Source organism: Thalassophryne amazonica, chromosome 8 (genome assembly GCF_902500255.1).
Source record: "Thalassophryne amazonica chromosome 8, fThaAma1.1, whole genome shotgun sequence".
NCBI lineage: Eukaryota > Metazoa > Chordata > Actinopteri > Batrachoidiformes > Batrachoididae > Thalassophryne > Thalassophryne amazonica.
Window position 1 is genome coordinate 65,897,938 of NC_047110.1, and position 13,963 is coordinate 65,911,900.

The 13,963-nt window shown below is 39.5% G+C and overlaps 2 protein-coding genes across 2 annotated transcripts in view; one reads left to right on the plus strand and one right to left on the minus strand.

The window, feature by feature from the left end:
- Nucleotides 1–9,136, plus strand: part of zgc:162879 (ras and EF-hand domain-containing protein) — a 42,284-nt gene extending 33,148 nt beyond the window's left edge. The window contains exons 14-17 of the mRNA XM_034176531.1: nt 4,278–4,392; nt 4,474–4,587; nt 8,112–8,188; nt 8,271–9,136. Coding sequence (XP_034032422.1) covers nt 4,278–4,392; nt 4,474–4,587; nt 8,112–8,188; nt 8,271–8,373 — 409 coding nt within the window. The 3' untranslated portion in view covers nt 8,374–9,136. The remainder of the gene's footprint in view (nt 1–4,277; nt 4,393–4,473; nt 4,588–8,111; nt 8,189–8,270) is intronic.
- A 416-nt stretch (nt 9,137–9,552) lies between these two features.
- The window catches only part of fkbp16 (FKBP prolyl isomerase 16), a 90,848-nt gene continuing 86,437 nt past the window's right edge, over nt 9,553–13,963 (minus strand). Inside the window, exons 7-8 of the mRNA XM_034176532.1 lie at nt 9,719–9,856; nt 9,553–9,636 (exon numbers count right to left, since the gene is read on the minus strand). Of these exons, the coding sequence (XP_034032423.1) occupies nt 9,553–9,636; nt 9,719–9,856 (222 nt within the window). The remainder of the gene's footprint in view (nt 9,637–9,718; nt 9,857–13,963) is intronic.

Consider the following 13,963-nt stretch of genomic DNA (forward strand, 5'->3'; position numbering starts at 1 on the left):
GATGCTATGGGATACTTGAATTTCCTACAGGATGAATGAAGTACTATTTTACTTTAAAGCAGAGTGACTCCAAAACTGAGGAGCTTTAACTTTACATCCTACCCTAATGGCTCAAATTTAGTAGCTGGAGTTAAAAAGAAGTTAATTATGAAGTCCGTTTTGTTAGCAAAGAGAAGAGGAAAAAAAGTGGATAGATGGAGAGATGTAGAAGGTTTTTACTTTTTGGACAAACTGTAGACTTTCAATGTGTTTCAAATAAACTCATTCGGAATCTTCACAAACAAAAAATATTTTTGGTGTGATCACACCCACATCTGCAATTATTTGTGTGTTTGTGTCACTCCATCTGCCTTCTTCATTGTTTCAGAAATTTCCTGGTATGAACCTGAATATAGTTTTGATTCCCAGAGGTCTTAGCGTGGTCACTCTCACGCCTCTGGCAAAGCAGCCTTTTTAATCACCTCCAAACCTTGTTAAATCTTATTCTTTTATATTTCATGCAACAAACTAATGCACAAGGTAAAGTGAAATTTATCCTGCGTTGTTCTTGGTGAGTAGTTGTGTGATTTGCTGGGATATGAGCAGTGATGGCCACAGTTCCGCTAATGGGCTAACCGCTAATTATCGAAGCTAACTTCTTTGTTAGCGGATTAGGTTTTCAGCTAAGTTCAAAAACCATCAGTGGACCACTTAGCTTCCGATAAATTTATTTCCGATAACTTTTACACCGTTAACGTTTTTGAACTTATCCATAAGGTGTTCTTGGGTGCTTCAGATTGATATCGTTATGTCTGTGTTAACACTGTTGAGTCATTTGTGATCTGACACTATGTATGTGGCATTCAGAACTAGTCTGTGATGTTATGTGACACTGTAATTAATTTTGGCTGCAGGTCTTGTATACGTAACCGTGCTACATACTCTCAAAATCAGAATACTGTCTTGTTTGTCCACATTGCTCTGTTGTCTTTTTGCTCACTGGCATGTCCATGTATGAGGAAAAGCAGCGTCAAGGAAATAGCGACTGAAAAAATATGTATCACTGTCATGGTCTGTGTAAGAATGACGCTGGAAAGAAAGAAGAAAGTCATGTATGGGTCTGTTGGCGCTATTAGTGCGGTATGGTCTGTACTCCCGTAGGATTTTCATGCTAAAATTGATGCCGTTTGGGTTTCAGTAGGGCCTAGACTGTCAGAAAATGACAGGGTTCAAATTTACAGACCCCTGCTTCTCTTCTGCAAGGGGGTAAACTGAAAATCAAGTTAAGTGACGTTATAATATGTACCAATATATCCGTCATGTTGAGAGGATTAAAATAAGGTATAGTTTGTCTAGGTCAGGGGTGGGCAGCAAGGGCCAAGACAGTGCAGGTTTTCCTTGCAACCAGTCACCTCAGCAGGTGGGTTTGCTGATGAGCTTATCCCCTGAACATAAACACCTGAACAATGAAATCACCTGCTGAGGTGATTGGTAGAAAGGGAAACCTGTAGTGTCTCTACCCTTCATGGCACATGGTTGTCCACCCCTGGTCTAGGATCTGACCAATAGTTACAGAGGTGTAGGGCTTTAAAGGTTCAGGTTCATCCTGAGGTCAGTGCTCAGATGTTATTGAAAGTGTTCTTAAATGTTTCCTTTTGCAGAAAAAAGCAGAAAAACACATTTTAACTGATTTGGTAATGACACCATTTGCAACATCCAGGGACAGTCTTGGTGACCCCTTGATACAATTTGCCATTTAATTATCCAACCAAATATCACACACTGTAAAATAGTAGATTTTTGGATCCTATGAGACAACACGAACAACTTGTCACCACTTTCAACAAAATCTGAGCATCGCGTAAATTTTACCCCAGGATGACCTTGAGCCATTATGGGGCTATACTGCTTTAACTAAAGGTTGGAACCAAGGCAAATATATACTTTTCCCAATCCTTATAAGGAGACAAACACGTTAGTGTATATTAAAACACAGTTTGACTCTATCTGAAATTTTCCCCTGTACTCACATTTTCCCTCCTTGAAGAAGGGGGCAGCAGTCTGAAAATTTGAACCCCATCGCTCTCTGACAGTCTGGTCCGTACTGAATCCAAAACGGCAAGAAAATCAATTCAAAGAGTATCAAGTGGATGACAGTTTGACTGCCACTGAACAGGACGTCACTTCAATGCAAGTTACTTTCCCAGTACATATTTATAGCTGGGTGGACTGAGATCTTAGTATGAGAGAGATGGACTGGAAAGATGTGCCATATTTTCCAGAATGCACGTCAGTTTTTGGTTTTTGTTTTACTAGTTTGGGCATCTCTGCAATTTGTATGCCAAAAAAAAAAAAAAAAAAAAATCACATTCATTAATAACATTAGCAGTAATAATAATAATGTGCTTATATGGGGCTTTCCCAGGAATCTAAGCACTAAAAATAAACTCAAAGAATAAATTAGGAAACGGCGATAATTTAAATTTTTTTAATTATTTGCTGTTAATTATTAAAGTTATTAAAGAGCACCAGGACACCAGGTGATGGCTCTCTTATATTCTAGAAAATACAGTAGATCTTTCAGTGGCTGGGTGCAAAGTCAAATGGTCAGTTAAGGTATTTATTAATATGAGCTCAGGTCTTGTACATGTTACAAGGTATTGGGTGCAGAAGATAAAGAACTACGAAACTAAGCTGTCTTTTACAAGTATGCATTTTCTGTTTGAGGCTGAATAATGGCAACAAACCATCAAATGATGTCAAGCCTTAAAATATTAATGCCCCGAATTCAGTAAGATTAAAGGTTAATATGTTCTCAGTGGTGGGCACAGTTCCACTAACTGCTAATTATTGAAGCTAACATTTTCGTTAGCACATTAGCTTTTCAGATAACTTTGAAAACCATTAGTGGGCCAATTAGCTTCAGATAAATTTAGTTCCGATAACTTTTAGTCCACTAACATTGTTTTTGGTGGTGAAGTGAGTAAGCCTTAACAGTTAAAAACATTTGTATAGTCTGAAATCATAGATTTTAGTGCCTGCCTGTTACATATTTTGTAGCAGACAGACAACTATGAGTGGTAGTGCTCAAGTCTCTGCAGGTAGAGGAGAGCTGGCTACCACAGAAAAGAAGAGAGAGGAACAAAAAAGTTATTTTCACACCATACAGACTTGCAGGCTATCACAGGAGGCTTGCACAGGGAGACAGTTTTGACTTACAGTTAAAATTTTGAACAAACTAATTCCGGACAAGTTACTGAAATTAATGTCACCTCTGTCGTTTTACAAAGTTAGTGGATTAACTGTTATGGAAGCTAACCTTTTGGTTAGCTGTTGCCACCGCTTTCCATGTAACCATCTTACATAAATAGGGAGACTCATATGAGGAGTGTGACTTGCATTGTGAGGGAGCATCTCTGGGCACGATCCAGCACGTAGGTACTTCATTGTTGAGGACCCAAGATGCTGGAGAAGGCCAAAGGGATGCCTGCATTTCACCTGCAGCACATTGGTTATTACTTTCAAGATGTTGGGTGGATCTGTTAGATGTCTACCTAGGTGGATGCCATCCAGGATCTGGATCACATGGCATTAGCGCATGCTCCCAGACTTGAACACTGAATGTCATTGTACAGTGCTGTGATAGGATGTTTAATACTGAAGTGCCAAAGCTTTCAGTTTGGCAGAGCATCCTGGTTTGAAACTTTGTATTGACGTATGTATCAAATTGTCATTTGAATTGTGACTGATGATGTCTGAAGCTCCGTACATCACAGAAACACCAGAAAGCATTTGACTAATTCAGGTTTTGGTGCCGTCCCATACGCCATTAGAAAAGAGAAGAAAGCTGCAAGTCTCTATATCGTTTCATAGTGAGACTACCTTTATCGTAGCTAATTATAGCCCAGTGTACAAAAAACACATTTAAACATCACTTTATTATAGCAAATAAAACCAAGTAGCAACATGTCTATTTCTGTCACCAATTTAATGACTAACAAAGTTTTAAATGAGCACATGCTGTTCTTAGCCTGTGCATATTGTTTTGAAACAGAAATCGAGGTGTGTTATTGGTTGTTACTCAGGTTTGTGGCTGCTATAATTTTTGCAAACCACCAGATGTCACTGTGCTATCTCTGTCTTCAGTGTTTAAAAGCTTTATATTTTTTCAGCCAAGTCAGGAAGAAGCATCACACTTTTCACAAGCCTTTGTCCCCCCATCCCCTGAGCTATAGAATGAATCTCAAACATGAGGAAATGTTCTTGGCTAAAATAGCGTTTGCTTCCTTGTGTTAAAGGTTCCGGAGTATTGCCAAGTCTTATTTCCGTAAAGCTGATGGAGTGCTGCTGCTTTACGATGTTACTTCAGAAAGTAGCTTCCTTCATGTCAGAGCGTGGGTGGATCAGATTCAGGTAATTACAGCAAGTGATGACTCTTTAGTAAAACATCTTGCCATATGTAAAGAATATAAAATTAACTCTGTTTTTCTTCAGGATTCAACCAACGAGAAAATCCCGATGTGCATAATTGGAAACAAGGTGGACCTCCGAGAACGTTTTCCACAGAGATGCTTTGTAAGCACTGCAGATGGGGAGAAGCTGGCTAAGGTGTGTCACATATGCTCATTTGGTGTCAAAGCCGTTCATATGCTTACCTTGGCTTTGAGTACCCAGTTTTGTGAAGCAGTACTAAGGGAGATGGACTGAGGCCGAGGCTTAGTATTCGAACTTGAGTCAAAAACTAAAAGTGGCGACGTGCTGTGAGGACAGATTAGGCAACTTCAAGCAGTCTTACTCTAGTCCAAAGGTCCAAAATTTAGAGCACCCAGTTGAAGTGGTTTAGGCCCGTTAGTCTTGGTCCATGACGAAGATGGCAGCTTCAAGAGAGGATCTTTTGAGATTGCTAGAACCCTCTTAAGATGTTCACTTTTTGGGCAATGAGATCTCTTGTCTGTTAAACAAAAAAAAAAAACCTGATTTTATTCCATAAGGACCCACTGGGCAGCCAGTCATACATTTTATAAGCCAAATTGTAATGGATATGAACTGAATTAGTATATGAATTAAATGAGTATATATAAAATAAGAGGAATGATGTAATGAAAGATTACAAGACTCCAAAATTTCAAACTATTTCATCCATTGGTTTGCCATTGAAGGTATTTTGGACCATTCTTCATTACAAAACATCTCAGGTTTGTTGGTTTCCGAGCATGGACAACTCGCTTAAAATCACACCACAGATTTTCAAAAATATTCAGGTCTGAGGATGGAGATGGCCATTCCAGAACATTATACTTGTTCCTCTGCATGAATGCCGTAGTAGATTTTGAGAAGTGTTTAGGGTCGCTGACTTGTTGAAAGATCCAGCCCTGGCGCAACTTCAACTTTGTCACTGATTCATGAACATTGTTCTCAAGAATCTGCTGATTCTTGAGAATCAGCAGATTCTCAAGCCACTGGAATCCATGTGACCCTCAACTTTAACAAGATTCCCAGTACCTGCACTGACCACACAGTCACACAGCATGATGGAACCACCTCCAAATTTTACTGTAGGTAGCAAGTGTTTTTCTTATAATGCTGTGTTTTTTTCCAGCCATGCATACAGTAGTGTTCAGAATAATAGTAGTGCTATGTGACTAAAAAGATTAATCCAGGTTTTTAGTATATTTCTTATTGTTACATGGGAAACAAGGTACCAGTAGATTCAGTAGATTCTCACAAATCCAACAAGACCAAGCATTCATGATATGCACACTCTTAAAGCTATGAAATTGGGCTATTGGTAAAAAAAAAAAAAAAAAAAAAAGTAGAAAAGGGGGTGTTCACAATAATAGTAGTGTGGCATTCAGTCAGTGAGTTCATTAGTTTTGTGGAACAAACAGGTGTGAATCAGGTGTCCCCTATGTAAGGATGAAGCCAGCACCTGTTGAACATGCTTTTCTCTTTGAAAGCCTGAGGAAAATGGGACGTTCAAGACATTGTTCAGAAGAACAGCGTAGTTTGATTAAAAAGTTGATTGGAGAGGGGAAAACTTATACGCAGGTGCAAAAAATTATAGGCTATTCATCTCCAATGCTTTAAAATGGACAAAAAAAAAAAAAACAGATGCATGGAAGAAAACAGAAAACAACCATCAAAATGGGTAGAAGAATAACCAGAATGGCAAAGGCTCACCCATTAATCAGCTCCAGGATGATCAAAGACAGTCTGGAGTTACCTGTAAGTGCTGTGACAGTTAGAAGATGCCTGTGTGAAGCTAATTTATTTGCAAGAATCCCCCGCAAAGTCTCTCTGTTAAATAAAAGACGTGCAGAAGAGGTTACAATTTGCCAAAGAACACATCAACTGGCCTACAGAGAAATGGTGGAATATTTTGTGGACTGATAAGAGTAAAATTGTTCTTTTTGGGTCCAAGGGCTGCAGACAGTTTGTGAGACGACCCCCAAACTCTGAATTCAAGCCACAGTTCACAGTGAAGACAGTGAAGCATGGTGGTGCAAGCATCATGATATGGGCATGTTTCTCCTACTATGGTGTTGGGCCTATATATTGCATACCAGGTATCATGGATCAGTTTGGATATGTCAAAATACTTGAAGAGGTCATGTTGCCTTATGCTAAAGAGGACATGCCCTTGAAATGGGTGTTTCAACAAGACAGTGACCCCAAGCACACTAGTAAACCAGCAAAATCTTGGTTCCAAACCAACAAAATTAATGCCTTGCAGATGTGAAGAAATCATGAAAAAATGTGATTATACAACTAAATACTAGTTTAGTGATTCATGGGATTGCTAAAAAAGCAGTTTGAACATAATAGTTTTGAGTTTGTAGCGTCAACAGCAGATGCTACTATTATTGTGAACACCCCCTTTTCTACTTTTTTTTACTAATAGCCCAGTTTCATAGCCTTAAGAGTGTGCATATCATGAATGCTTGGTCTTGTTGGATTTGTGAGAATCTACTGAATCTACTGTTACCGTGTTTCCCATGTAACAATAAGAAATATACTCAAAACCTGGATTAATCTTTTTAGTAACATAGCACTGCTATTATTCTGAACACTACTGTACCGCCCCTTATGTCCAAATAGCTCCATTTTAGTTTCATCAGTCCACAGCACCTTATTCCAAAATAAGCCTGGCTTGTCTAAATGTGCTTTAGCATACCTCAAGCGACTCTCTTTATGGCGTGTACGCAGAAAAGGCTTCCTCTGCATTACAGCATCATACAACATCTCTTTCTGCAGTGTGCTGTATAGTTGAATGATGCACAGAGACACTATGTGCAGCAAGATCATGTTGTAGGTCTTTGGAGCAGGTCTGTAATTTGACTATGACTGTTCTCACCACCCTTCGCTTCAGCTCATCTGAGATTTTCCTTGGCCTGCCACTTCAGGCATTAACTAGTACTGTGCCTGCAGTCTTCCATTTCCTCACTATGTTCCTCACAGTGGAAACTGACAGCTGAAGTTTCTGAGATAGCTTTTTGTATCCTTCCCCTAAACCATGATGTTGAACAGTCTTTTGTTCAGGTCATTTGAGAGTTGTGTAGAGGCTCCCATGTTGCCACTCATTAGAAGAGATGCAAAGAGGAGAAACATTTGTAAATGGCCACCTTAAATACCCTTTCTCATGATTGGATTCACCTGTGTAAGGAGGTCAAGGGTCATTGAGCTTACAAACCAGTTTTGTGTACCAGTAGTTAGTGCTAAATGTATTCAAATCAATAAAATGACAAGAGTGCCCACATTTATGTGCCTGCCTAATTTTGTTTAAATAATTATTGCACACTTTCTGTAAATGCTAGAAACTTAATTTCACTTCTCAAATATCAGTGTGTTTGTCTGCTATATGATTTATTTAACTGACATTTCTGATTCACACAACCAGTGATTAATAAAGCAAAATCATCAGGGGTGCCCAAATTTTTGCATACAACTGTAGGTTCCCCCAAGCCCTCAAACCTGTGATATTTTCATCCAATTTTGATTGACTGAAAATCTTGTAGCAGGATGCCTGAAGTATTTTGACTTAGCCCCAGGTTTTTCAGTACCCCTTCATAAACCTGGGCCCATGTCTCTTAGTTAAGTGAGTCCATTTAAGTTTGTTGATATTTTACTTGCAGGCATACGGTGCCTTGTTCTGCGAAACTAGCGCCAAAGAGGGAACCAACATTGTTGAGGCGGTGCTTCACTTAGCGAGGTAGGAGAGCACCAGGGTTCAAGTTAGTTAATGGCTTTCTTCAGATGTGGGAAAAAAAAAGTTTTTTGTTCCCTTTCTACAGAGAAGTAAAGAAAGATGTCAACCTGAGGGAGCAGTCTGTCTCTTCGATAACGCTGAACTCAACCAGCTCAAAGAAGACCTTCAGCGACTGCTGCCGAGTGTAAGCGGTGATGCTGTGGTGCACTGTGGGACACAGCAGTGAGCGACAGTGATTTTCTATGTCATTTAATCAAAAATGTACATGTTATTTTGGTTTTCCATGTTTTCCTTTTTAAAGGGGTTATATTGTTCAAACCCAGATATATTTAATCTACCTTTTATGGATAAATATGGTTGTAATTTCATGTTCAATGTCCCCAAATTCCCATGGGTCTTCCTATGTATTTACACATCCTTATGCTAACATTTAGCTGTGGAATGACTCGTTTTACTTTCCTGTGACGCACGTAATGGAAGGCCTTGTCTGTCAGAGAGATGGTGAGACTGAACAGCCACTCCCCCTTTTTTCCTCCTCCTTCTTCGTCTCCTTCTTTAAGGATGTTTAACCTGGTGGTACTTACATTTTCAACTTGAATATGTTTTTAAAAAACACCTGGTGACCTATATTGGCTTGCTGAAAAGGATTGACCCCTGTAAGCCTTAAATCATTTAAAACTAATATCTTTGTGTATTTTTAATAACTTAATGAACAAAAATGAAGGTTTCTATTTTTGGAAGATCACAGGATCAAATGCACATGCAGATATAGTTTTGTATTTATTTATTTTATATACAGTGTGTTTTGACAGTTAAATTGATTTACAGAAACCCAGGTTCTGTAAAATTTGTTCATCAAACATGAATAAACATGTTTACTTTTTTATTTAAGCACTTTAAGCTGTGATAAAGTCACTAATTAAACACTTAATAAATTGATTTGTGTTGGTATCTGAACTTTGGAAATATTTTTTTAACTTTTACTGCATGTCTCACCATATCGGTTACTACCTTTTAACTTTAGATTATTATTTTTATAATGTTTTTTTAACAATTAGTTTTTCTTTTCCTATTAAAAAAAACATCCAGGTTCAGTAATGTATTTTCTTGAACTTTTATTAATTTTACCCTCCTTTTCCAAATAAAAAACAAACAGCAGGATTCTCAAAATGTATTATGAGTTTACAGTCTTCACTTTTCTGACAACCGTCTAAAACCTCTAGTGAAATGTTATTCTACCGCTAATCCAACTTTAGGATCAGCACTGCTAACCATTTGTCGCTGCACATCTGCTTCACAGTAAAAGATAAAAGATGCTTCTTCTGACTAAAGTGAACAGAAGCTCAAACTTGCTTTTCTGTAGTTAATCAGTTTCTCGCCGTCAGAACGAGCGACATCACTAAGCTGCCCAAAGCCACCACCAGAGCTCCAAGTATAAACTTCCAGGAAATCTAGAACAAAATAACACCAACCAAAAATCAAATCTTAATCAGACAAAGTATGTTACAGTTGTGAGAATATTTTGTGTCTTACAGAGGGCTTTTTCTTTGAAGGAATTAGAAAAGGTGTGATATTCTCTCCGAGTATGTGTGCCGGTTTGGCCTTCCACTCCTGACTAGCTGCTCCTCCCGACTGTCTTCTCACTAGTTTAGATAATTCAACATGGATTGCCTGAAAAGACAAGAAAAAGTTTGAGACATCTTTAAATGGTTGCATTCTATAATTAATCATGTCTGAAGGTTGAACATTAAAGGAAATGTTTGATATTTTTCAATCCAGGCTCCGTTTTTAGGTGTCTTGGTCACCTTTTCAGTCTGAACAAAAATTAATTGGTGCATCATTATTCATTTACACCGCAGGAAGCAGAAGCTAACCAGCTATTATTGTTGGAAAATACATAAAAACTTAGAGTAAACCACTTCTTATCACCACTGTGCAGACAAAAACATTTCATGGGTAGTTTCCATGTGGAAATATAATCCCTCCAGTGTGTTCTGGGTCTTCCCCGGGGCCACCTCCAAGTTGGACGTGCCTGGAAGACCTCGGCTGGGAGACGACCAGTGGGCATCCTCACCAGATGTCTGAACCACCTCAGTTGACTCCTTTCGATGTTAAGAAGCGGCAGCTCTACTGATGAGTTCCTCCCAGACATTAGAGCTTTTCACCCTGTCCCTGAGTGTAAGCCCAGATACCCAACAGAGGACTCTCTTTCTGCCCCTCGTGTCTGTGATCTTGTTCTTTGTCATTATCCAAAGATCATCACCATAGGTGAGGATAGGAGTTTAAATTGAGAGCCTTGCCTTGCCTTCCAGTCTGATACAGTGTCCACAGGACCTCAGATGCAGCCCAATCCATTGATTGATCTCGCACTCCGTTTTACTTCCACTCATGAACAAGACCCTAAGATGCTTGAACTCCTCCACTTGGGGCAATGACTCTCCCCTGACCCAAAGGGGACAATCCAGCCTTTTCCAACAGAGGAACATGCCCTCAGAATTGGAGGTGTCTCCCAGTCACTTCATACTTGGCCTCAAATATGCCCACTGCATGAGCTGCTATTGCCCCATCCAATCGGTTGCTGCTGCGGTGCTGGTGTTCTAAATAAACAATGCACCGAATAAATTCAATTTGACCAGAGTAACGGGATGACCCCCAAAACATCTAACTAACAGGGATAAAGTTGCCGCTTTGAAACTGTCCAACAAGTGCCAGCATAAAGGTGCAAACACTTAAAAAGTTAATGTTAAATGGGCAACCTCCAAAGTATAAAATTATTTTCAAACATTACTTATTAGATGCATTGTTATTTTGCTGCTGCCCCCTGCACAAAAGGCTGCAAACTGCAAGGAGATTCTCACAGTGCAGCTAAATCAGGTTTCTCCAAACTTAGACAAGGGTGCAATTACCAGAGCAGTAGATATTTTCACTTTGTCTAGACGAGACCAGACACGCAGCATTTGTGACTGGCAGCCTTCCCTGTAGGTCAGGTTATGATAATACTGGTAATGGTGGCTAAACCAGCTGATTGACGTGCACACTATATAGTCTTTAAGCAGTGAGCATAACCAGGCTTTACTAAATACCACAAAGTGAGATTGTTGTTCATTTTGTGCAATGATGACGGGTCCTCAAGAGTGGGTATCTTAATTACACAGTATAAAATATATATTGTAGCTGGAAAGGATGACAAGGATTCTTTCTTGCATTTATTTGGAGTAAACAGTTTCTCTCCAGCAATATAGTCACAATATTTAATTTGTGTGTGTGTGTGTGTGTGTGTGTGTGAGAGAGAGAAAGAGTTTTAAACTGGATTGGTCTGGACAAATGTGAGCAATGTGATCTGCTAGATGTGTAGTTTGCCAGATCCTTTGTGAAGGATTTGGCAGATTAACTGCATGAGCAAGATGGAACAGGGCTTGAACAGGAGGTGGTTTACGGGATCATATGTACATCCTCATTTTCCTGGTTCATTATGCTCAAAGAGTTTCGTGAAAGTACTTGTTCAACAAGTACCCCCCCCCCCCCCCCCCCCCCCCCCCCCCCCCCCCGAATTTAAATGAGATGCAGTGCAATTTCATATGCACCTAATCTACTGATACCTTTTGGGCATTCTACCATTTTGACACAAATGTAGTCTGCAAATCAGCACCTTAACTAACACATCCATATGTTGTATGAATCGACAATATATACTTACCGTGAAGCTCCCGTGCAACTGGAAAGTATTCACAGCGCTTCACGTTTTCCACATTTCATTATGTTACAGCCTTATTCCAAAACAGATGAAGTTAACTTCTTTCCTCAAAGTTCTATACACAATACCCCATAATGACAATGTGAAAAAGTTTTTTTTAATAGATTTTTGCAAATTTATAAAAAAAAAAAAAAAAAAGGAGTGGCTGTATGACAACTCTGTGAATGTTCTTGAGTGGCCAAGCCAGAGCCCAGACCTGAATCTGATTGAACATCTCTGGAGAGATCTGAACATGGCTGTGCACCAATGCTCCACATCCAACCTGATGGAGCTTGAGAGGTGCTGCAAAGAGGAATGGGCAAAACTGCCCAAAGATAGATGCATCAAGTTTGTGGCATCATATTCAAGAAGACTTGAGGCTGTAAATGCTGCCAAAGGTGCATCAACAAAGTATTGAGAAAAGGCTATGAATACGTATGTACAGTAGTGTTCAGAATAATAGTAGTGCTATGTGACCAAAAAGATTAATCCAGGTTTTGAGTATATTTCTTATTGTTACATGGGAAACAAGGTACCGGTAGATTCAGTAGATTCTCACAAATCCAACAAGACCAAGCATTCATGATATGCACACTCTTAAGGCTATGAAATTGGGCTATTAGTTAAAAAAAAAAAAAAAAAAGTAGAAAAGGTGTTCACAATAATGGTAGCATTTGCTGTTGAAGCTACAAACTCAAAACTATTATGTTCAAACTGCTTTTTTAGCAATCCCGTGAATCACTAAACTAGTACTTAGTTGTATAACCACAGTTTTTCATGATTTCTTCACATCTGCGAGGCATTAATTTTGTTGGTTTGGAAAGAGGATTTTGCTGGTTTATTAGTGTGCTTGGGATCATTGTCTTGTTGAAACACCCATTTCAAGGGCATGTCCTCTTCAGCATAAGGCAACATGACCTCTTCAAGTATTTTGACATATCCAAACTGATCCATGATACCTGGTATGCAATATATAGGCCCAACACCATAGTAGGAGAAACATGCCCATATCATGATACTTGCACCACCATGCTTCACTGTCTTCACTGTGAACTGTGGCTTGAATTCAGAGTTTGGGGGTCGTCTCACAAACTGTCTGCGGTGCGGCCCTTGGATCCAAAAAGAACAATTTTACTCTCATCAGTCAGATGTGTTCTTTGGCAAATTGTAACCTCTTCTGCACATGTCTTTTATTTAACAGAGGGATTTTGTGGGGGATTCTTGCAAATAAATTAGCTTCACACAGGTGTCTTCTAACTGTCACAGCACTTACAGGTAACTCCAGACTGTCTTTGATCATCCTGGAGCTGATCAATGGGTGAGCCTTTGCCATTCTGGTTATTCTTCTATCCATTTTGATGGTTGTTTTCCGTTTTCTTCCATGCGTCTCTGTTTTTTTTTGTCCATTTTAAATCATTGGAGATCATTGTACATGCAACACTTTTGGTTTTGCTCCCATTTTGTATGAGATGAACTCAAAGATCTAAGACTTTTTCCACATACACAATATCACCATTTCCCTCAAATATTGTTCACAAACCAGTCTAAATCTGTGATAGTGAGCACTTCTCCTTTGCTGAGATAATCCATCCCACTTCACAGGTGTGCCATATCAAGATGCTGATTAGACACCATGATTAGTGCACAGGTGTGCCTTAGACTGCCCACAATAAAAGGCCACTCTGAAAGGTGCAGTTTTATCACACAGCACAATGCCACAGATGTCGCAAGATTTGAGGGAGTGTGCAGTTGGCATGCTGACAGCAGGAATGTCAACCAGAGCTGTTGCTCGTGTATTGAATGTTCATTTCTCTACCATAAGCCATCTCCAAAGGCGTTTCAGAGAATTTGGCAGTACATCCAACCAGCCTCACAACCGCAGGCCACGTGTAACCACACCAGCCCAGGACCTCCACATCCAGCATGTTCACCTCCAAGATCGTCTGAGACCAGCCACTCAGACAGCTGCTGAAACAATCGGTTTGCATAACCAAAGAATTTCTGCACAAACTGTCAGAAACCGTCTCAGGGAAGCTCATCTGCAT